Source organism: Canis aureus, chromosome 14 (genome assembly GCF_053574225.1).
Source record: "Canis aureus isolate CA01 chromosome 14, VMU_Caureus_v.1.0, whole genome shotgun sequence".
In the NCBI taxonomy this organism is placed as follows: Eukaryota; Metazoa; Chordata; class Mammalia; order Carnivora; family Canidae; genus Canis; species Canis aureus.
This window is the reverse complement of record NC_135624.1, coordinates 22,137,645-22,162,565: the sequence shown is the minus strand read 5'-3', so window position 1 is coordinate 22,162,565 and position 24,921 is coordinate 22,137,645. Positions and strand designations below refer to the sequence as shown.

Sequence of the window (24,921 nt, the reverse complement as noted above, 5' to 3'; positions counted from 1 at the left end):
GAAAGCTTGGGAAAAAATTTTTTAACATATTCAAGTACAACTGGCTGACTAGTAACCACTGCAATTTTGCTAATGCAAATAGGGAAGCTCTGCTTCTTCCACAATATTTGTAGAATTCCATTGCTACAAGTCAAGCACAATTCTGGGTGTTTGGAATATAGCAGGAAACAGAGTGAGACACAAAACCTTCAGCTCCACGCAACTTTTCCAGTCTGTCTTAGCAGTAGATGCTAACACTTAGAGGGTACCTGCTATGCCCCAGGAACTGCAATGGTTTAGGTGTATAAATGCATTCAATCCTAACAATCAACCCTATGAGTCTGGCACTATTGTTTCCCCCCAGTATATGAATCAGTAAACTGTTGCACAGAGAAGTTAATTAACTTGCTCAAGGGAACACAGCAGTAGGTGTATAGCTGGAGTTCCCACCAGGTAATCTAGATCCAAAGTCATATCCTCTTAACTACTATAACACACCCCTTCTCAGAAGATCAACCATTAAAACAAGTAAGAGAAATTTTAAATAGAAAAGGAAGGCATGGGGTTGGGTTTTATGGGCGTAGAGGTAGATTTCTCTTCCCCAGGGTTTAGCAAACAAGGAGCCTTTCTTTATAAATCCATCATTGCAATCATCTAAGGGTATTTTTTTAAGGTACTATGGAAGCAAGGAAGGGAGATTACCTAGGGTAACATGAATGACTTCTCAGATGCCTGGCTGTGCCATTTAATTTATCTTCCAACTTTGACATATTAAGTGACAAAGTGTTGGCTGTCTCTGAACTATGTGCTTTAGAGGGTTATAAGATAATAAATACTAATGATTTCCAGGTAATTTCCAAAGAAAAAGTCCAAATTACATCTGTATGAGTTCACACAAAGTTTTGTTTCAAAACTCATCCATTTATTATCAACAAGACCACAGAATGGAAACTAAACACATAAATTAATCCCATTAGTTTGTCGTCTATAAAGATTTCCCTTGGTGACGCCTGGGTGGCTCAGTGGTTAATCCTGGGTCCTGGGATGGAGCCCTACAAGGGACCCCCTGCTCAGCAGGGAGCCTGCTTCTCCCTCTCCCTTTGACTACTGCTCCTCCTGCTTGTGCTCTCTCTTTCTCTCTGTCAAATGAATAAATAAAATCTTTAAAAAGATTGCCTCTGATGGACAAAAGGATAGTATAGTAAAAAAAAAATTGATTAATTTCTCTGATGTTTCCTGCCTGAAGGATTTCAACAAAAGCTTCTAAAATATACAGCTGGATCTGTGTGCACAGGAACAAAATAACACTGAGTACTTAAAGAGACAAGCAGTTTAATGTCAGTAATGCTTTTGATGACTTTTAGGTAAAATCAACAAGTTTGCATTCATATAAGAATATCCTGGGGAAAAAAAACCCTACCACCATCACCAATGACAAAAAGTATATTCTAGGGGAGCTAGTCCCAAATCTCTACTATCTCTCTCTCTCATCTTTCCAAACTGAATAGTTTGTTGCAAACAGCTTGGGAAAGGGAAGAAGAGGTCATGATGACTTGGAAGGAATTTGTTCTGTAAGGATTTTGCCTTGCTCATCTTCGTGTCCCAGCACCCACCACAATGCCCGGCACACAGCATTTAAGCACAAACATCTTGAATGCAGCACTCTATAAACTACATTTCCAATAGAAAATCTAGGAATGGGTCAGATGAACTGTTTCTTGTTTGGGGATTTTGTTTTGTTTTATTTTGGTTTGTTTTGGTTGGTCTCTACTAAGTAAAAGACCTTCCTGCTGCCAAAGAAACTGTAAATATTTTCATCAAGAGCGAAGTTGCATCATCTAAATGGTTTGCAGTTATCCTGAATGTGTGCCACATGTCTCCTTTTCCACAAGGGTGATACCTTATAGAGAGTTAGTTTCAAAGAAATAATATTGCATAGCTAGAACTTTATGCTTTCCAAATAGCTGCAGGACCTTAATCCCTTGAAAACAATAAACTGGTTTCTCCTCTATACTACCAGAGAAGAGATTGCTATAATGTGATACTAAAGAGAAAGTCCTGGGGTGCCTGGGTGGCTTAGTTGGTTATGCATCCACCTCGTGGTTTCAGCTCAGCTCATGATTTCAGGGTCTTGAAATCAAGTCTGGGTCAGGCTCTGAGCTCAGCAGGGAGTTTGCTTGAGATTCTCTCCCTCACCCTCTGCCCTACCCTTCTATGTGTGTGCACGCTCTCTCTCTCTCACACAATCTTTCAAATAAATAAATAAATCTTTCTTTAAAAGAGAGAAAGTCCTTACTAATTAAAAGCTAACAAACATGACCTAACCTTTGCATGCTACTTTATGCTTTTCACAGTACTTTATGGATGGCATCTCATCCAGAGATTCTCATGCTATGGGGTACATGAAAGTTACCACCGCTTCAATCTTAAATGTAATGATGTTGGGCTCAGAGCACAAGACTGGCTACCACTAGAGCCAGGACTACAAACTATTCAGGTCTCCTGGCTTTCAATGAAGTGTACTTTGCACTATATATTGTTTTAAGTGGTTGTGTGTCTGTGCCCATTGTTGAAATAGGACCACAAAAAGTACATACCTATAGCAAACAGTTCTACACCAGATTCACGAAGGTTTCTAGATGGTGGAATTATATCATCTTGGGACTTTCCATCTGTGATTAAAATGCCAATTTTGGATACTCCAGTCCTTGCTCCTGCTTCTGGTTTAAAGCTATTTTCAAAAATGTAGTTCAAAGCAAGACCTGGGGGAAAACAGGAGAAAATAAAACAAACCAACCACCTCTAATAAAAAGCTTTCCAATTCTGAAAAATGTAACCACAAGATGAGTAACTTATTGAGCTAAAAGTTTTTCAAAAGATATGAACTTTCATCTTCATTTTTACAATGACCTTTTTCTCAACAGACCTGATGAAAACCTAAAATCCACCAGAATACAGATAACATAAATAACTGAATAGTCCATCATTTCAGAAGCTAGCATTTATAAAGAACATTAAATTCATCGCCAATAGATGTTTACAGAATTAAGTACAAGAAAACCTAAACCTTTATAATTTAGGATAAAGCAGGAATACCCACACAGAAGCAACAATCCTAAATATTAACAAAACCTTGTTTATGATGGTCTAAAGAACCAAATTCTCTTTCTTTTTTTAGGGATAGTGGAGGCAGATCCAAAATGATCACTGAATTCCTGCCTTTTGAGTGTGACACTTTTCATTCAGAAAAAAATAATACATGCTGCAATACTGTTATAAGATTTGTGTTTAATAAAGTTTCCTGCTTTTAACAAAAAGATTATGCCTCAAACTGGCAAAGCAATTATCAAGATTTCAATGGCTTACTTAAAAGTCAATGATAGCATCACTACTCTCTAAAATGAGTATCTACATTGTGCACCCATAGAAGAAAATACCAGGTACTAAGGTTAAAACCTGTGACAACCCCTTGTGGCTGGAATAATTATAATCTAGATATTCTTATATTCCTTGTTTATCAAAAAATGGGTGAGCCAGGGATGCACAAATATTTTCATGACACTACTGCTTATAGAATAAGGCAAAGAAAATACCTTCCTTGAAAGTAAATAAGGTAAAAATTTGTTTTCACTTAAAATGATGGGATGGCTAGAAGCCCTGGGTGGCTCAGTTGGTTGAGCGTCCAACTCTTGATTTCAGCTCAGGTCATGATCTCAGGGTCCTGGGATTGAGTCCCACTTCAGGCTCTGAGCTCAGGACAGAGTCTGCTTGGAATGCGCTCTCTCTCTCTCTGCCCCTCCCCCCACTGGTGCACATGCATTCTCTCTTTCTAAAATAAATAAATAAATAAAGTCTAAATAAATAAATAAATAAATAGAATGATGGGGTGGCTAGAGGAGAAAAGAGGAAGGGAAATGAACTGGCAAAAGCTAAGACACCCGCAGCTAAGACAGTCGCTGAAGATTGTCAGCATCCAGGATTGCTCCATCTCTTCCTGGCCCAGCCAAGTCCTTCTGGAGACATTACATTCACACAGCGAAAGGAATGGGGGGGGGCGGGGGGCGGGTCTGGGTTTTATTTTATTTTTGGGGGGGGGGGTCTAGGTTTTAATTCTTAATGCTAAGTTTGAGAAAAGAAGCCATCTAAGAATTTTAGATTTTAGTTTGGTTTAAAAATACTAGACCAAGTCTTATAAAGTGGCAGATTAAGAAATGAAACTAATCTTTGGCAAGATATGTTGCTAAAAACATGAAATGAATGAAACATACCATACCTGTTAGCGTATTTCCTCCCTTGTATGGTAGATTTCGGACGGCTTCAATGACCTCATCCTTTGTGTTAAAGGCATTCAAGTGCCACTCTATTCTGGGGTCACCGCTGTACTGTGCAAGACCTGGTAAAAAAGATGAGATAGCCCAACCAGAAATGATGGGTTAACTCAAGCATCTAGTGGACTATTTGTGAAACCAGAATAATAAAGGGCCTGATCTTTTTAGCAATTCTTTCTCTGCTTCACTATGTAATTTCAAAAAGAATTCTTGGCATCAATTTAAGGAATTAGTTTGGACATATCTTGGGACAGGAGGAATGTACATGTTTTCTAGCCATTTAGTAGTGAGCACCTAATTAGGTACTTGGTATTTAAAAAACAAATCTGATTGTATTTGTAGATAAAACCTCTAATTTACTGGTTCATTTTTGTCCTCAAAGGAAGGACTTTCCTTAATGGCTATTTAAAAGTGAAACTATGAGACTCTATATGATAAAGTGAATATATTGCTCAAAGCTTTATAACCTTTTCTTTTTATCTTGGCTAGAATTAACTTGGCAGAGATTATTTTGTACTATAAAACTATTTCCAATTCCCAATTTTCTTAGTTCAAAATTCCAATGGATTCAGCTGTTTCTTTTAAATAAGAAGGAAACTTCTACCTGAAAAATTCTTAAACCTGTTACAACTTTGTTATTATTATTATTAGGCAGACAACATTTTGACTTTTTAGAAAACCGAAATGTGTTCAATAATTAATTGAATGACAGCATCCTTCAGCATAAATTAGCACGAATTCATTGATCCAAACTTGTGCTCTTAGGAATATCATGAAAGTTGATCCTATAATTCTGAATGTCGCTCCGTAAAGTTTTTGAAATCTCTTATGAAGCTTCCCAGCAGATTTACACTGACAGCTGACTTCTGCTAACAACAGAACATGTACCAATTCGTGTCTTCTCTGAGCCCACATTGAATGCTGTAACCAGGTTTTCCAAGAAAAGCCGAACCAGTCTGAAGTTGAATCTTCCAATACTCCATGAACCATCCACCAGGATTACAATATCAGCAATAGCTGGAATTTCACAGAAAAACTTCACTTCTGCAAAGCACAAACCAGAAAAATTTCTATATCACTTCTGCAACTTTTTAAAAAAGTGATCCTATTTTATATCTTTCAGATAACTTAGTGCTAATAATACAATAAAATTCCCATTAAAGCAACCATGTTTTTACAACCCTTCCCTTAAATGCATTCTTACTAGGAAAAAATTGTGGTAACAGCTGGCAGCAGAGTCAGTGTTCTGGAAATAGTTAGCAAAACACTGGCAGGTTCACACTGTCCTGGCAACTCAAGCCTTCTGCGTATTTTAGAAAAGTAGTGTCTGTGAAAAATCATCCAGCTTTGGGTTTTAGCCTGTAGATTCTTTCCAGGAAAGGTCTTAGCAACCAGTGGTGAAGGATTCAGCAGAGATGGGATGATGGCCAGAAAACAGAGAGGCAGCTCTCCTGATAAGCGCATGCTGGCGGAAGTGATATAAAAGAAACAGGGGCTTCCTGAATTTAATCTATGCATGCCATGCATTTAATCTAAGAAAGGTAAGGGCACCTGAGTGGCTCAGTGGCTGAGCGTCTGCCTTCGCTCAAGGAGTGATCCCTGGGTCTTGGGATCAAGCGCTGCATCAGGCTCTGCAGGGAGCCTGCTTCTCCCTCTGCCTATGTCTCTGCCTGTCTCTGTGTGTCTCCATGAATAAATAAATAAAATATTTACAAAAAAAAGAAAGGTACACAATGTGATGTGATGAGCACTGGATGTTATATGCAACTGATGAATTACTGAACTCTACACCTGAAACTAATGAGGTACTTACTATATGTTGGCTAATTGAATTTAAATAAATTTGGTTTAAAAAAGAAAAGTATGCAGGCCTTTGTCAAAGTAGGAAGGGTTTGTGGAAGAAGAAAATTGGGAAAAGGCCCAGGAGTTTCCCTATATTCAAATTCTTTAGCATACTGCATGTGACAATAAGATTTTGTCCCTAAAAATCATTTAGCATTTGATTTTTTTAAATGGCTCAATTAGGCTTTAGAATAAGGAGCTAGAAAAGGATGCCAGGAGCCAGAGTAATACTTAGAGACCCTTAGAGAAAATCACAACTGGAGTTGATCTTTGCAACAAACGAGGAGGCTGTGGGCAGTATGGTAGGTCTGTGCTTGACTACATGTTGTCACACAGAGCCAAGGTATTAAAATAGTCTTCATGTAGTTCAGAACCTGTAGAGATTTGCAGTCTTGTTAGCACCTTTAGTAGCATTGCTTCCTACTCTAGTTTGTGCTTTCAAATGGGCTCCTTAACTTTGCTCAATGTTCATATTAGGACTGGTGATCATGAACAGTGTGTGTATCTTTGTGTCCATGTCAACTTCTTGAAGTTGCCCAGCAAATCCCTATTTCGTGTGTTTTCTAACATTAAAATGACAGTAAAACAATATTTGAAATACAATACAGTTTATGTACTGAAAACTGAAACACAGAAGTGTTTATGAATAAACTGACTAAATTTTTCCAGCAGGGAAAAATAATCAACCTACTATGTTTGGGGTAGGCAATATAACAGATACCCCTGCACCTACCAGACTACATTATTCCCGAAAAATCTTAGTTTTCTTCCCCCTCCCAGACATAAGTATGCAAGGAATACCTAGATCCTTTTACCAGAAGGGATAAAATGTACTTGCCAATGAAACAATCAGATACTCATTATGGAAGCTAAATAGTACAGCTCAATCTGAAGTTTACATATTACATTTTTGGGCACCAAATATCCCTTCATTAATAACCAGATACAAAGCCACTACGCTGAAGTATTCTAAGAATTATTTTAAGAAGCCATGAAGTAAAAATTAATTTGGTTTTTGGAAATAATCAGGGAAAACTGAAGTCTTGAAGCTCTAAGAGTCTATTTCTCTTGGTATTTATGGGGAAACTTACTTGAAATGGAGAGTCCTCTCTTTTCCAAAACTGTTGGGGGGATACTGTTTCACTCTTTAACTAATTGTTTGGATGCATTGCAGACAGGGTGTTAGAAAGGGACCTATTTCTCCCTGGTTATTTAGAAGAGGACTATGAAAACCTGTATTTTATGTAGGAGCAAAAATAAATGCAATAATCTGGATGAATCTTAGCAACATACTGCTCTTTGGTAGGTAGCAATATTTGGGGATGGGGAGGAATAAGTTCCAAAAGATTGCTATTAGCCTGACATCTTTTTATAGAGATAAAAATAACTAATATAAAAATACTCTTTTAAGAAATATATATGGATGCCATAGAACTATGTCTAAAAGTGAGAGGAGGTTGGGTGATGAATACAGAGTCCAAGATAGTAATTGCCTTGGGTGAAGAGAACCAAGGAATTGGGATGACAGCAGCACCATCTGGTTATATGTGGGTTATGGGCAAAGTATTAGCTTTCCTGGGGGAGAGAGAGGGGTCTGTATGATTATTATGCCATTAAAAGTAACAAATTAAGTAACTAATCAAAAACAATCCTATCTGGAATGCAGAGAATATTGACTATAAAAAAAAATTTAGTCTTTATGTCACACAATTTAAACACCAAGCCTTAAACACAAGGTACAATTCCACACACTTGATTTGAAATTAATGGCCTATTCATGCCCTGTTTTCTAACTAAAGACCAGTATCTGTTACATCAGCAGAAAGACACAGTTTTTAAGATGTTGGATTTCAGAAATCAAAATATATCATTGGTTCTGCATTCCAGAGTATGATTTTTCTTCAAGATTAGTGCACATGCACTTGGGAACTCTGAAAACACTATTTTTTAAAAATGCCCTAAACCCTGGTTATTAGCCCTAAGATCTATCCAAGCACAATCACCCTAAGGGCTATTTCCCACTATGGCAGGCACGAATGCAGCATGTCCAACTCCACTAAGATTTACTGTAGGTAGAACAAACTCTGTACATAGTGTGCACCATGCTTACCCTGCCAAGTATGTTTGTGCCAGAGGCAGACAAATGTTCGAACACTTCAAGCAAGAGGTGTTTTAAAGCTGTCATGCTTGAGTTCAATAACCACACATCTCAAACATGATTCCAGCTGCTCTAGTGAATCTTTTAAAATATATACTCACATTTTACTAAATGTTGAGTATATTCAAATTTTATTAAAAATAAGAGCGCAGATTCAGCACTGATGACAAATATTCTCCTTCTACTGGAAAATATGTTATCCACGTCAGCATTCTCCAATGGAGAGAGACCAGTCAGGGAAAAAAAAAAAAATGAAGCATCATAAAATGTGTTAAGGAATCAAGTGGTGGAAAACCAGACAGACCTGGAAGCCCAATAAATGTCATGTAAAACTCTGTAGGCAAATGTAATTTAAAAATGCATTTAAAGGGATAAGTACATGTCTACAACAGCCAAACTATGGGAAGAGTGCAGATGTCCATCCACAGATGAATGGATAAAGATGTGGTGTACACACACACACACACACACACACACACGAGGAATATTATCCAGCCATCAAAAAATCTTGCCATTTGCAATGGAGCTAAAGGGGTAATATGCTAAATGAAACAAGTCAGAGAAAAACAAACATCATATGATTTCACTCATGTGGAATTTAAGAAACAAAACATTAACACAGGGGAAAGGAAGGAAAAATAAAAGAAGATGAATCAGAGACAGACGCAAACCATAAGAGATTCTGAGCTCTAGGAAACAAACTAAGGGTTGCTGGAGGGAAGGTTGTAGGAGGATGGGGTAACTGGGTGATGGGCATTAAGGATGGCACTTGATGTAATGAGCACTGGGTGTTATATGCAACTGATGAATCACTAAATTCTACCTCTGAAACTAATAATACAGTATATGTTAATTACATAGATTTTAAATAAAAAGAGCCCCCCCAAAAAACTTGTGAAATTCCAGTTTTGCTAGTTATCAAACTGCAGATCAGCCAGCCATCAAACATGACTGTTAGTTCCTAAAAATCAAATTACAAAGAGTTTACTGGTAAAAAATAAATAAATAAAGTCATTAATATCTTTTCATTGTTAAAACAGTATTCTGTAATTATTTTATTTTTTTAAAAGATTTTATTTATTTATTCATGATTGAGAGAGAGAGAGAGAGAGAGAGGCAGAGACACAGGCAGAGGGAGAAGCAGGCTCCATGCAGGGAGCCCAACATGGGACTTGATCCCAGGTCCCCAGGATCACGCCCCAGGCTGAAGGCGGTGCCAAACCACTGAGCCACCTGGGCTCCCTGTAATTAATTATTTTAATAAATCCTTTCTGCCCCTCCATATTGTATATAAAGTTAAAGCAGAGGAACAGGGAAAATTATTTCTTTAACTGTATTTTAATTCAGCTCTTAACATGGACTTTATCTAAAATGCAATTCTGGAAATGCGGGGAGTGCAAAAAGAAGAAAAGAAAGCTAAGCAGCTGATGGCAATCAGCTGATAGCAAAGGAAAGCACCCAATCTATGTGTTACATCACAAACATCACACTGATGTCACACATGGCATCAGAAGGAGCAGCTCCCAATCGGTCTTATACCCTCTGGATGTGCAGGATGAAGAGGCCTGGGAGAAACCAACAACTTCTTATCTGAAAGTTATGCCCATCATGACATTAAACATTAAGTTCTCTATGCCTATCTATTGATTTAGTCCTCACAACAGCTCTGTGAGGTGCCATTTTTATCAGCCCAACTTCAGGCCAGAAAGTATGATATACATGGGTTGAGTGATTTGCCCAAGGGGTCACACAGGGAAGGAGGGGCAAACCTGGTGTTTGGATCCCAGTATCATGTGTTTAAAATCTAAGCTTTTAGGGGCTCTTGGGTGGCTCAGTTGTTAAGCGACCAACTCTTGGTTTTGGCTCAGGTCATGATCTTATGGTCTTGGGAGATCGAGCCCCACATCAGCCTCTGTGCTCAGTGGAGAGTCAGCTTGAGATTCTCTCTCTCCCTCTCCTTCTGCCCCTCACCTCCATGCTCTCTCTGTCTCTCTAAGAAAGAAATAAAAACCTTTTAAAAATAAAATCTAAAAAATAAAAAAACAAAATCTAAGCTTTTAACAACTGGGCTGTATAGACTTCTTTAAAAAAAGATTTTATTTGCGAGAAAGAGAGAGCGCGAGTTGAAGGAGAGGCAGAGGGAGAGGGAATTTCAAGCAGACTACTCGCTGAGCATGGAGCCCAATGTGTGGGTCAATCTCAGGACTCTAAGATCATAACCTGAGCCAAAATCAAGAGTCAAACACTTAACCGACTGAGCCGCCCCCATGCCCCATGGGCTAGATAGGCCTCTATAAGGCACTCTACAGGATACAAATTTAGAAAGCAGAGGGAAAAGTCTTCAATACGAAGCTGTATCCCCACAGAACTGGCCTCTGCTGTGACAGCTGCAGCTAGTATGTACCGTTTGCAAGCATTTCTAATTGTCTGTCTAAAACTTTTTCCCTTCCAAATGCAATCACCTAGTACTTAAATAGCCCATGCGAAAAGCATCTCTTTAACAATAATTTTATACCAATTTTACTATGCTGCTGACATCCCGAGAGAATTTTGTGTTGAAAATACAAGTGAATTCAAGCACCCTAGCTGTCTGCAGGGCTGTCCTCCAGGCCAATTCCTCCAGAACCAAGCAGCAGGACTGAACCCTTCCCCACCACCCACTGCCCCAGGGTTTTTAACAAAAGTTTTGCAGTTGTCCACAAAAAAAAAAAAAAAAAAAGAAAGAAAGAAAAAAGAAAGAAAAGAAAAGAAAAGAAAAGAAAAGAAAAGAAAGAAAAGAAAGAAAAGCCAACCACCCTGAATTAAATCAGTCTTACTCTAAATTTGTTTATTAATTTGATAGTATGAGATGAATTTTCTGGATAAAATTTATTTATTTATGAAAAATGTATTTAATATTTACTGTATACCAAGAGCTGTTCAGGGCAACTGGGTGGCTCGGTGGTTAAGCATCTGTCTTTGGCTCAGGTCGTGATCTCAGGGTCTAGGATAGAGCCCCATGCTCAGCAGGGTGTTCGCTTCTCCCTCTGCCTTTGTCCCTCCCCCCTGCTCATGCTCACTCTTCTCTCGCTCAAATAAAGAAATTTTTAAAATAAAGAAATTTTTAAAAATAAACATAATGATATAGAGAGTGGCTGTGTATGTGGAAAAGAGGTGTTACTCTGGTGAGAATGACACAAAATTACCAAATTAAAAGTCTTTCTTTTATACTGTATTATTATTTTTGTTCTAATAGCATTCAAAGTAATAATCTAATTGTGGCTTAAACGGAAATATACACAATGTATTCATGAATAAAAGCAATTAGTTCACCAATTTAGTTAATGAAAACAGAAAAGAGAGAATTGACAGAAGCAGCATTTTTCTTCCAGGTAAACTCCTATTCATCCTTCAAAACCCAGGTCACGCTTCACAACTCCATGTAGCTTTTCCAACAATCCTCAGACAGGACTCACTATCTGCCCCTCATTACTGCCTCTGCATTTGTACATGGTTTGCTGTATTCATGACACTGGACTATTATGATTTGTTTCCATTTCTACCTCTCTGATTTGATTGAACTCATTGTGAGAAAAGAAGTTGGCATCTAATCTTTTTCTCTCCTTTCTCTGGCTCAGCTCTTGGCATGAAGTACATCAACAAATGTGAACTACATTGAATTGTGTTGTTAAAAAGGAATTCCTCTTTTCACATAATTTATGCCTCCAGCAAGGCACTAGAAAAATAAACCCTGACAGCTCAATTAAATGTGGTCTCTCCTCCCACCCTGGCACTCTACCACACTAGGAAAGTGGATTATGGATATTTAGGGATCATAGACATTATATCAGGTTTGCCTGTCTTCCTCACTATTTTTCCGATGTGTGAGGCAAAGCTGAATTAAAGGGGCGTGTGTACTATTTTCACTCACATTATCTCAATATGCACTAGGAAAATCTCATGATGATTTTTACCACAACTGGTCAGATTCATTTAGTGGCTTTAAATTATTTTTTCTATGCCACTAGCAAAATACCTAGCGAGGCCATTCATTAACCAAGACATCTGAAGGAAAACTGTGGTCACTTAACAATTTTTCACTTAAGTCTCCCATGAGGTTAAGTTTAGATCTCCAAACCAAAAGCTCACTTCCAAGATTGGCTTCAGCAACATCACTGATGATTTTTTTTTAAAGAGTTAACATTATTTTACCAATGGTTCTAAAAAGGGTTTTTTCAGTACTTTGGCACATTCTGGTTCTTTTCAATGTTCTTGGGGGTGCTATTATTGTTCTCATTTCTCAGAAAAGAAAGTGAGGTTCAGAGAGACAAATGAATGAATCAGTGGTTACCTCACTCAGGACTGGATGCCAGGTCTTCTAAAGGTTTGGTCCAACATGCCTTTTTCATCAGACCATGCTACCACCACCACCATAGAAAATGTCCTCAATGCAACATGGATGTCAACTAGTTATCTGTCATACTAACGTTACAAGTTGTCCATCCAGAGGATCCCTGGGTGGCTCTGCGGTTTGGTGCCTGCCTTTGGCCCAGGGCATGATCCTGGAGACCTAGGATGGAGTCCCACATCGGGTTCCCTGCATGGAGCCTGCTTCTCCCTCTGCCTGTGTCTCTGTGCCTCTCTCTCTCTTTCTCTGTCTAATAAATTAATAAATAAATGCTTAAAAAAAAACAAGTTGTCCATCCAGTAGGTGGGGAGCTTACCCTTCAGAGCATCCCTGACAGGGGACTGCCCTACCTAAAACAGCACCCCTCTAACACTCTCTTCCTTTATTCTGTTTTTTTGTTTTTGTTTTTGCATAACTTCTTGCTTTCTAGAAATATGATATACAGTAGAGTGGTTAATTTTATGTGTCAACTTGACTGGCCCACAGGGTGCCCAGACATTTGGTGGAAGGTCATTCTGAGTGTGTCTGAGGGTTGTTTCAGGATGAATTAGCATTTGAATCTACAGACCAAGTAAAGCAGTTGCCCTCCCTCATGTGGGTGGTCGTCATCCAATTGGCTGAAGACCTGAAAAGAACATAAGACTGAGTAAAACGGAATGGCTTCTGCCTAAGTGCCTTGAGCTGGAACAGTGGACTCGAACTGAAACACTGGTTCTTCTTGGACATTGAGCCTGTCAGATTTCAGGCTAAAATTTACACCATCAGCTAGCTCTCCTGTGTCTCCAGCTTGCTGACTGCAGATCTGGGGATTCTCTAGCCTCCATCATCATATGAGCCAAGGGACGCCTGGGGGGCTCAGTGGTTGAGCGTCTGCCTTTGACTGAGGGTGCGATCCTGCAGTCCCAGGACCGAGTCCCACATCAGGTTATCCACAGAGAGCCTGCTTCTCCTTCTGCCTATGTCTCTGCCTCTCTCTGTGTGTCTCTCATAAATAAACAAATAAAATCTTTTTTAAAAAATCATGTGAGCCAATTCCTTATAATTAATCCCTTTATATTTATCTATGTACATATACATGTAGATAGATACAGAGACAGAGGTAGATATAGATACTAATATAGTACAAAGGTATATGTTATTATAGTTACATAATTACATATGTATATGTGTAAATGGATACATATATGTATATATATGTGTGTGTGTGTGTGTATATACATAGTTATTTATTTGTTGACTGTGGCAGTTTTCATTGCTTTCTTTTTTTTCCAATAATAAAAAGACCTGCCATTTAGTGACTGCTTTCACCACACGCTTTGCGTATGTCTTTTCCATTTAAGCCTGATATTAATCCTATGAGGTAGATGTTTTTCTCAATCCAATGAAAGGTTAGAAACTTAGAAAGGTTAAGTAACTTGCCATCATCAAACAGTGAGCAGGGGGCAAAGGTGAAATTCGAATCTAGGACTGACTCCAAAACCTGAACCACTTAGTTATTGTGCTTTGCAACTCTGTTCACAGAAGTATTTGCAAGGAAGGAAGGAATGGAGGGAGAAAGGGAGGGAGGAGGGAGGAAAAAGAAAAGGAAAGGAAAGGAAAGGAAAGGAAAGGAAAGGAAAGGAAAGGAAAGGAAGGGAAGGGAAGGGAAGGGAAGGGAAGGGAAGGGAAGGGAAGGGAAGGGAAAATAGGAGAGGAGAGGAGAGGAGAGGAGAGGAGAGGAGAGGAGAGGAGAGGAGAGGAGAGGAGAGGAGAGGAGAGGAGAGGAAGGAGGGAGGGGGAGAGAAGGAAGGAGGGAAGGGGAAAGAAGAGGGGAGTTTGGAAGGGAGGGAACCATTAAAAAGAGCATGAAATCAACATCATGCCCACTTGCCCTACATCCAACTGGGATGAATAATACCATGACATCTTGTAGGCATGTGAAGCTCAATCCCAGAACCACAGCAGAAGGAACATCTCAGCTGTCACTCAGAGCCCTGCATCTTAACAGTAACTTGACAGTCCCATAAACATCACATTCATTATGTTTCTTCTCTGCTCAAAAGCCATAAGGGACCAGGAGAAGACACTACAGCGGTCTCCAAATATTTAAAGGACTGTCATACAAAAGAGGGATTAGGAGTGTTCTATTTGTCCACAAGAAGACAGATTTCAATTCAACTCAAGACAGAACCAACAGTCAAGATTTCCATAGATCACCGCCTGGGGAAATAGTAAGATCCCTGTCGATGAAAGCAAATGCAGGCCAACCCTCAAGGCCATGACTGCAGAGTCTCAACCATCTTCTCAACCTGATGGAACTAGACGGCTCTCCAGGTACTTCCCAATTCTTAATTTTTTTGTATATTTTTTTTACTGGAGTTCGATTTGCCAGCCAATTCTCAATTTTAAGACTATTTCTCCCCTCCCTCACCTACCAAATTAAACCTAAACTATTCATTGTGCTCTTCAAAGCTGTCCATAACTCAAATCCACTTGACCTATCCCTATTTATTTCACACTTCATTCCAATAAAATTACCCTCCTCTCTCCCCAAAACACTCCCATCTCTGAGACTTTTGATTCAGTTTTTATCTCCTTCTGCCCTTCCACCATTTCTTCCTACCTATCCTCTCCAAATTTACTTACCCTTATGCAAAACTCTTAAAATAGATCTTCCTTCCTTGAAAAATATATGGTCCTTTTAGAATAATACTTTTATATAGAATTTGCTCTAAAATTTATTTGTACAATTATCTGGTTATTTCCTGATTTTTCTAAGATAATACAGACTTAAGAGAGACTATTTCACCTGAACAACATTATTTAAAAACAAAACTTGCTCAACTTCAGAAGCCAGTGTATTATATTCACATTTATTTTCACCTCTGTATATAGTATAGTACTACGTAATGGTAGATGTTTACTTTGGTTGTTAGTTGATTTTCTGAAAAGTGCAACTCAAATCATCTCTGTAATTCCAATTTGTCCATAACAAAGATTCTGACATTTTGCGATTTCTGAGGCTGAGACACCTGCTCAATTTGACACCAATAGTCAAGCCTGCAGGTATAGAAATAAGATGTTTAACATGAAATTCTTAGACAAAAAGAAAGGTATCATTCAGAAAAGCTCAAGCATTCCCACAGGGGACAGACTACCAAAATCTCTCCGAGTGCTCATGGCTGTAAAGCATCTGATTTTTTAAAAATACAAGTTCTTTTGAAAATGATGACATTTGAGGGGTACCTGGGTGGCTCAGTTGGTTCAGCATCTGTCTTCAGCTCAGGTCATGATCCCAGGGTCCTGGAATCAAGCCTTGGGTTGGGAATATCTGCACAGCGAGGAGTCTGCTTCTCCCTCTCCCTCTGCACCCTCCCCCACTGTTGCTCTCTCTTTCTCTCTCTCTCACTCTCTCAAATAAGTAAAATCTGTTGAAAGTGAGGATATTTGAAAACTTATTTAAGGAAGAACTATGGTCTCTTACTACTGGAGAAGTCACGGGTTAACAATGATAACATTTGTTGGAGGTCCACAGACAAGGTGTCAAAATCCTTCTAAAATGTATTACTTATCAAGCTTGGGAGAGGAGGACTAAGAAAACTGGAAATCTATTGCTAGAAGAATCTCATCCCCTTGCCCTCAGGAAATCTTGTCATTTTATATATACACAGGTATAACGTACTTGGCAGGTGTTCAACAATCATTTTCTGAATGACTGATTCTGCCTCATGTCTCTCTGAATTCCTGAAAACATGAACTGTAATGTTTCACATCACAGAAAAAAAAAAAAACAGAAATCAACTTTCTACTTTTTTACGATAAAAACATGCTTTCCATTAACACAGTCTTTCCTGACCTTCTGCACAGGATTGTGACCCTCTCTCCTTGAGTCTAAAACAAGCCACATCCAGATATTCAACAAATAGCTGTTGATGATGGAAGACACTCTGTTGCATCTGTATGTTATTTTCTCTTGGAAATGAAGACATTGAAATAACAGAAAATGGAAACTGGGTTGGAAACTGACAGTCTTCAGGTGCCTGGGATGTCCCAGGTAGGTCATCTACGTGATAGTGGTTCATCCTCACATGGCTGTAAGCTTATTTTGACCATCATGCTGCTTTTGCATAAGAAATTAGAGCTTAGAGAGGTTTATGCAATAGTTCTCCCTCACCCATGGTCCTCCCTTATCCTGTGGTCATCACGGTCTAGAAGCAGGCAATCCTCTCTCTGAGGTATCACCAGAAGGTCAATAGTAGCCTAATACTTCATCACAATGCCAACGTCACTCCCCTCACTTCCTCTCATCACGCCAGCATTTTATTATCTCACATCATCACAAGAAGAAGGTGAGTACAGGACTATCAGGCAATTTCGACAGAGAAAGAGAAACCACATTGACAGAACTTTCATGACAGTGTATTGCTATAATTGTTCTATTTTATTAGTAGTTATTGTTGTAAACCTCTCACTGTGCTTAATTTGCAAATTAAACTTTATCATAGGTATGCACATATAGGAAAAAGCATCCTATATAGAGCATTTGGTACCATCTACGGTTTCAGAAGGCACTGATGGAGGGTCTTGGAATGTATTCCCCTGCAAATAAGCGGCGGGGGGGGGGGGGGGGGGGGGCAGGGGGAGACTGCTGTATGCCTAAGATTGCATGGCTAAGTAGCAAGTGAGGGAAGATTTCACTCCAAGAGATGTTTGACCACAAAACCTGTGTGTGGTATTCTAAGGCATAGTGATCTCAAAAAGTAATAAGGAATAAAGGGGGGAAAAAAGAAAGTTCGGTATGGAAAGGAATAAGTAGTCTGATGAAAATGTTTTTTTTTTTTTTTTTTTTAAACCAAGGTCAACTTATTTTATTTTTTTTTTATTTATTTATTCATGAGAGACAGAGAGAGAGAGGAGCAGAGACACAGGCAGAGGGTGAAGCAGGCTCCACGCAAGGAGCCCGATGTGGGACTCGATCCCAGGTCTCCAGGATCACACCCTGGGCTGCAGGCGGCGCCAAACCGCTGCGCCACCGGGGCTGCCCCGATGAAAATGTTTTTATTTATTCTCTTAAACCTCAGGCTGGAAAGCAATCCATATCATCTTCTGATGTCTCCTTTGAGCAAGTTTACCCAGACTCAGGGACCTACAATGTGTCTACTGCCTTATGCCTGATGGACAATCTTTGCTTGCTCTGTGCTTCTATGAAATGTTATGGAATGCTTGGAGGCAAGATGTGAGAAGAAACAGGGACATACTTATGTCATAGTTTTTCTGCTACACACTTGTAACAGATCAGGATTTCTCAACCTTTTTTTTATTAATAAATTGTTTTCTTCCTCAAACACGTCACCAGTTTATTGAGCAAGCTGAACTTGCTGAACTTCTCAACCTTTTTGTTAATAATAAGTACAATTACCTAACATCACCTTTTAAAAACAGTGGGGTTTTTTTTGGTGGGGGGTGCAGAGGGAGAAAGAGAATCTCAAGCAGTCTCCAAACTCAGTGCAGAGCCTGACATGGGGCTCAGTCCCACAACCTGAGATCATGACATGAGCTGAAATCAAGAGTCAACCGACTGAGTCACCTAGTTGCCCCTGAAAACAGGGGTTTTATTTAACACATCAAAAAGCTGAAGAACATACAACAGCACATAGCTAGATCTCTATCATTTACAAATGGCTTCAACCAGTCCATCTATTTCTCTTCATTCTGATTTTGTCTTTTGAAGCCTTATGTTTGAATCTGGCATTCTACATTTTCCCCAGTGTGGATTCAGGGTGGGGCTATCTATTAATGTTCTTCATAACTCTTCATGCTCGATTTGATTCTTTCTCAAATCTACATATTCTCTTTTTCATAGTCTCTCAATTTCTTCTACTCTTGTTTTGAATATTTCTAAAGCTTTAATAATAGTGTTTATTTATTCTTCTGATTCTAACTCATAGCACATGGTTTACTTTTGTATTTCAAAAGTTGGGATTACGTGTTCTTTCTTGGCATTGCTATATTTGTGGCAATCTTTAGAATTTGAGTTATACGTATGTACTTCAATTGTGATTTTGTGTTTGCATCTTCCAGCACCCTCCTTTTACCAACTCTGAGCAATTTTTATAATAATCTCTTGAATGGAAGGATCCCAGAGTATTTGAAGACTATAGATTTGAAGGCTTAATTTGAACGTAGTACAGGCCCACGATTATGAATTCTCAAGAAGTTTTCCTCAATTCAGGGCACAGGCATGAACAGAGATGCTTCCTCAATTTTCCCCATGCATTTTAGCAGAGATGTTTTAGTCTATCCTGGTGCTGTGACTGGTACACTATATCAGCTGTCTAGATACTAGTAATTATAACAATAAAGGAAAAAAGGAAAAGGAGAAAAAGGAGAGTGAAGCAAAATAAGAAGGAAAAGGAGGAGGAGGTACATCTACAGAGCATATCCAAGGGCCGGGCAAACTTCTAAACACTTTAATGTATGAATTCCAGACCGCAACCTAATTCCAATGTTCAGGTTATGAATGGACCCAATTCCTCCGCTCTCGCCTTTAGGAGTCAAGATCTGGGCAGCATTACCTTTCAAATCCTGCCCATTCCCCTTAGGTCTGGCTGATTTTCTGACTGCGGCCTTACCAAAATTCAGATCCCAAGTAGTCCCAGTCCTGTTGGACTGAACTCATAGACCTGGGTTTGGTAGACTTGAGACCCAGAATAACTGATGGAAATGGTGGTAAATTTTCAAATTTATTTTTATTTATTTATTTTTAAAGATTTTATTTATTTATTAGAGAGAGAGAGAAGAGAGAGAAGTAGAGACACAGGAAGAGGAAGAAGCAGGCCCCATGCAGAGAGCCCAACATGGGACCCGATCCCGGGACCCCAGGACCACGCCCCAGGCCAAAGGCAGGCGCTAAACCACCAAGCCACCGGAGCTGCCCTCAAATTTATTTAACTGTAAGCCAAGAACTCATAAAACTATTAACAGGAAGTACGCAATCCTAGTAAGTAATAATACACTTTCAAAATTATCATATGTTCTGGCTGTGCTCAACCATAATGCCAATACATAATGCAGAATTGACTTTTCTCCTGAATCCTTGCCAGAATATGTTAGTTGAGTGAGGGTAGGATCTTGCCTACTGTGATCACCAGTTAAATCCTACTGAATAACTCAATGCTCAACACTAAATGATAATCACCAAACCTCCTCTACACACTTATTGTTAAATCAATGACATAAAAGATTGGTCTATAGCTATATTGATTCTTGCAAACTATCCATTGTAATATCAGTAACCAATACCTATGTAGCACTTACTATGTTCTAGGCACTTCACACATGTTAACTAATTTAATCCTCACAACCAACTTTTGGGAGTTATGTTTCAGATTTTTAAAAAGTCAAACATGTTAGTATGAGCATTAAGATCCACTGTAGGTTTATATGGGAGAGCACAACCTATGTAATTCTTACTGGAAATGCCAACATAGACCAGATGTCCTCAGAGAAGCAATGAATTACTTGGGTCATCAAATGACTCTGTTCCAACACATTCAAAAGCAAGGAACAGGGATGCGTGAGTGGCTCAGTGATTGAGCATCTGCCTATGGCTCAGTTGTGATCCAGGGATTCTGGGATCAAGTCCCACACCAGGCTCCCCCGCTCCCCGCAAGGAGTCTGTTTCTCCCTCTGCCTATGTCTCTGCCTCTACCTCTGTGTCTTTCATGAATAAATAAAATCTTAAAAAAAAAGCAAAAAATGACAATCTTTTTCTGAAAAGAGCAGGATAGAAAATATTTTAGTCTTTGCAGGTCATGTGATACCTCTTACATCTGTTCAACTTGGGTTTTGGGGGAAACCAGTAACAGACAATACATAAAGGACTGAGCATAGCCATGTCCCAAGAAAACTTTTTATAAGAAAACAAGATTGTATGTGGCCTGTAGGCCATAGTTTGCCAATCCTCAAAAGAATAACTTGTACTCATCTCATTTTTTTCCTAGGAAAAAAAAAAGACCCTCTTCTTATCTTCTTATTGTAGAAAACAAAAAATTTTTTTTTCATTAAAAATTATTTCATTAGGGGATCCCTGGGTGGCTCAGCGGTTTGGCGCCTGTCTTTGGCCCAGGGCGTGATCTGGGGATCCAGGGATCAAGTCCCGTGTTGGGTCCTGGCATGGAGCCTGCTTCTCTGTCTGCCTGTCTCTCTGTCTCTCTGTCTCTCTGTCTCTCTCTCTCTCTATCATGAATAAATAAATAAAATCTTTAAAAAATTATTTCTTTTTTTTTTCATTAAAAAAAGCCAAGCAGGTCAGAGACTTAATTAAAAAACCACTAAGAGGGGGAAAAAAAAAATTCTATGTGGACTTTTCCTATCTGTTTCATAATCTTCAATCTGGCTTTGCATTCTTGTGCAAAACACTAAAAATAACTGAAGAAAGCTGTTTGGACAACAAAGGAGAAATAGCCGTTGAGGCAAACATGCCAGTATTATGCTCAAAGGCAAATACCACTTTTGTTTGGGAGTTTGTTTTGGATTATCGAAGAAACATGTACAGTAGATGGAAAGCAAGTAACTATTTAACTGCACAGCGACTTCTGTTAAGGATCTGAGCTCTTTATATTTAAGCTAAAATTCTAAAATATGTGAAATATGTATGATTGTATCTGAACCACTATCAATGTAGACTCTTGGACCAAAAGTATAGAGTGTAAACAAAAAAAGAGCAGCATACTTCAGTGTGAATTATGGAACTGATACATTTGGAAGAGGGGAGGTGGTGAGTGGCACATCCCAACTCGGGTGGGGAAAGGCTTCTTGTTGCCTACGGGCCCCATGAACATTCTTCCTCAATCTTCTGGGAGCCCTAACTCTTGCTTGGATTGTTACCACTCTTTATAACTTACTTTTTAAGACAATTCTCCCCCATAGCCAGTGCCCTCACCATCCTCACTGTCCCTGCATATGCCTCACAGGAGCCCCTGCCAAAAAGAGGAAGCCAACATTTTTTTCCACAAAATTGCTGATGGTCTTCGTCCTAAACCAGGTCCTAATCACTGCAATAAATACTTTGAAACAGTTCCTGGGCTCAAGGAAGGCCCCGCCATAATCATGTTAAGTGAGTAAAACAAATCCTCTGCTGAAGGAATGGTCCTCTGGGTATTCATTTAGTTATCAAAACATGTTTGCATGCTACTCTTAATTTTTCAATTTCCATTTTCCTATATTTAATTCACTTCACCCAATCTTTCATTTTAGAAAAGCAGAAGGAAGGTGAATCAAGGGGAAAAATGAAGAACTTAACGATATGTAAGAATAGCTATAGCTAAACCTGGGGTCAACTCTAATCCATGGATAGAATATGGATTTCACCTTGAGTGCCATTCTTCAAGCACCACATGGCAAAGAATGCTAAGCCAAAACTCAGCTGAGAACTTACATAAAATCCTCCAGAAAATTATTTACAAATCTGTTTTTTTCCAAAAGAAATAGGAAAGATAAATCAGAAACTAATGAATTTGGTTATTTAGAAGGGGGGAGGGGTAAAAATAGGTAGGCGAAATAAGGAAGTGATACTTCTTCTGAATAAAGTGATACTTCTTTTGTATAATTTTTGCTCTCAGAACCACATTAATGTCTTATGCATTCACAAATTAACCTAGCAGTATTAAAAATGAATAACAAAACCATGGTGAATAGGGAGGAAAGGAACTAACCCATGATACTTTTGAACACCTATTTTATTATATACCCACACTAAAAGCAAATATTTAAACTTTTTAAAAAGACTTTATTTATTTATTCATGAAAGACACAGAGAGAGAGGCAGAGACATAGGCAGAGGGAGAAGCAGAGGAAGAAGCAGGCTCCATGCAGGAAGCCCGATGCGGGACTCAATCCCAGAACCCCAGGATCATGCCCTGGGCCGAAGGTAGACACTCAACCGCTGAGCCACCCAGGTGTCCCACAAATATTGAAACTTAACTAATAATTTTTTTTACAGTGTGTATAGATTAGAAATTCTAAAACTTTTTCTTTAATTTATTTATTCATGAGAGACTCAGAGAGAGAGAGGAAGAGACATAGGCAGAGGGAGAAGCAGGCTCTCTAGGGGGAGCCTGATATGGGACTCAATCCCAGGTTCTTGGATCAGGACCTGAGCCAAAGGCAGATGTTCAACCACTGAGCCACACAGGTACCCCTCTAAAAATATTTTTATGGTTGAGCATGTAAGTAGATATATTTAAGACATAGGGAGCCATGTTTCCAACTCTCTTGCAAAAGGGTTATTAATATGGAAACAGGAGGACTAAAATGAACCCTGTGATAAAGGTCTAAGGTAGATACAAGATAGAATAAGACAGATGATAGATAAATAGATAGAAGAGTGTGCATACGTGTGTGTATGGTGCATGTGTACCTAGAGAAGAGGACCTAGAAGCAATGACAATCTAGATGCAATAAGCACATCTCATGTCCACATCTTGGCTTCTAAATACCATTTTCCATGAAAACAAACCAGGACTTTCTGACGATTAATTTCAGAGAAGCAGAGAAAACAAACAAACAAACAAACAAACAAAAAACATGACTCTGGAATGTAAGATTTGTGCCACAAAATAGGCAAAGCTTAAAGAATGATAGGCATAGGGGACAGCATGAAATAGCTCCCACTGAACAACTCTGGAAGAATTTGAGCATCAAAATAAATAATGATAGTAATGGATTATAATCCATCCCATAAAATAAGAATCCATGGGTCCATATTGATACAAATAGACAAACAAATGTAAGAGAAGGGAAAGATCTCCCTTACAGGAGAAAGCCAGCTATTATATGCAGAGTAAACAATGAAGTTAGGAAAATTACCATTTTATAAACAGCACAGCAGTAACAGATTAAGAATCATCAATGAAGGTTAAAACAAGTGGTAAAATTTTAATGAAAAAAAACAATATTTTCATAGTCTCAAAGTATTTCTTCACAAATTATTTATTGCAAGGGGGCAGATTTCATATTAACCAGGAGTTTATAAGTCAAGAGGTTCAGCTAATGGTCATATAGGAACAAGAGACAAGACCTTGTATGCATTCAAAGTAGGAGGCTGAAATTGATACTTCTCAAGTGAAAGCAGCACCCTCAATGGGCTTAGAGAAATAATGGGCTAGAAAAAAATATCTGCTTTCCAGCAAGGGAGATAATAAAGAGTTTGTATTGGCCTAAGCTCTGTGTGGAAGAAAACTACCTCTCCTATGAACTTGTAACTGTAAACAACCTCTGAGTGTCCCAAGACAAAAAATAAACATAAATAGTTACTACCAAAGGGCACCTCTCTGGAGAGGGATACTCCTAAACCATGCTGTGAAGAATTCCCACAAATAAGCTCACAAACCAATGTGACACATCAAACAAGAAAACAAGCACCATGAATGAAGACCAGTATGGAAAAGAAAAAGAAGAATGTAGACTCCAAATACTTTAAATAATATAATTATTGGGCTCAGAATATAAAACAAATATGATGGAGATATTGCAAGAATTTTTTAAAACACTAAAATAGAACAAAGTATCATAGAAATTTATTAAAGACTAAACATAATTTCCAGAAAGAAAAGATTTACTCATTGAAAAGTACAGGTTAAAAAGCAGATTTGTAAAAGGAAAAGATATAATTAGTGTGCTAGTAGAAAGGTAAAGGAAATTACTCAAAATGTCATTGATAAAATCAGAGAGGTGAAAAAGCATGAAAATGAAGAGACATTGGAGGAGATTATCTATGAGAAATCTAATTTAAATACACAAAAAGAGTGTAGACAGAAAGGAATGGATAATTGGGGGAAAATATTTGAAGAGTGAAATGTTAAGAATTTTCCAGAACTGGTGAAAGACAGAACTCCTAATTCTGGGAGCACAAAGAAATCTGTAACTAGGCTGTTGTAGTGAAACAACAGAATGCCAGAGAAAAGGGAAAGAAGACTGAAAAGCAACTAGAGAGAAAAGAGAAGTTACCTGAAAACGACAACCTTTAGATGGATACAGGCTTGTCAAAAGCAGGAGCCAGAAGATAGTGACACCATAAATACAATCAAAGAGGTTAAAGATATGCATGTTACAACTGCATAATTCAAAATCTAGGTATACACTCTAGAGAAATTCTACTGTGTGTACAGAAGGAGACATAAACAAGAGTATTTATAGCAAGTCTGTAATAGCAAAATGTTGGGAACATTAAGAGTAGAAGGATTAAA

At 38.6% G+C, this 24,921-nt stretch overlaps 1 protein-coding gene across 4 annotated transcripts in view; it reads right to left on the bottom strand.

Moving 5' to 3' along the window:
* The window catches only part of COL14A1 (collagen type XIV alpha 1 chain), a 216,711-nt gene that overhangs the window by 150,935 nt on the left and 40,855 nt on the right, over positions 1-24,921 (bottom strand). For all 4 annotated transcript variants that reach the window (XM_077847081.1, XM_077847080.1, XM_077847079.1 and 1 more), the window contains exons 6-8: positions 5,196-5,351; positions 4,253-4,372; positions 2,577-2,741 (exon numbers count right to left, since the gene is read on the bottom strand). In XM_077847081.1, the coding sequence (XP_077703207.1) occupies positions 2,577-2,741; positions 4,253-4,372; positions 5,196-5,351 (441 nt within the window). The remainder of the gene's footprint in view (positions 1-2,576; positions 2,742-4,252; positions 4,373-5,195; positions 5,352-24,921) is intronic.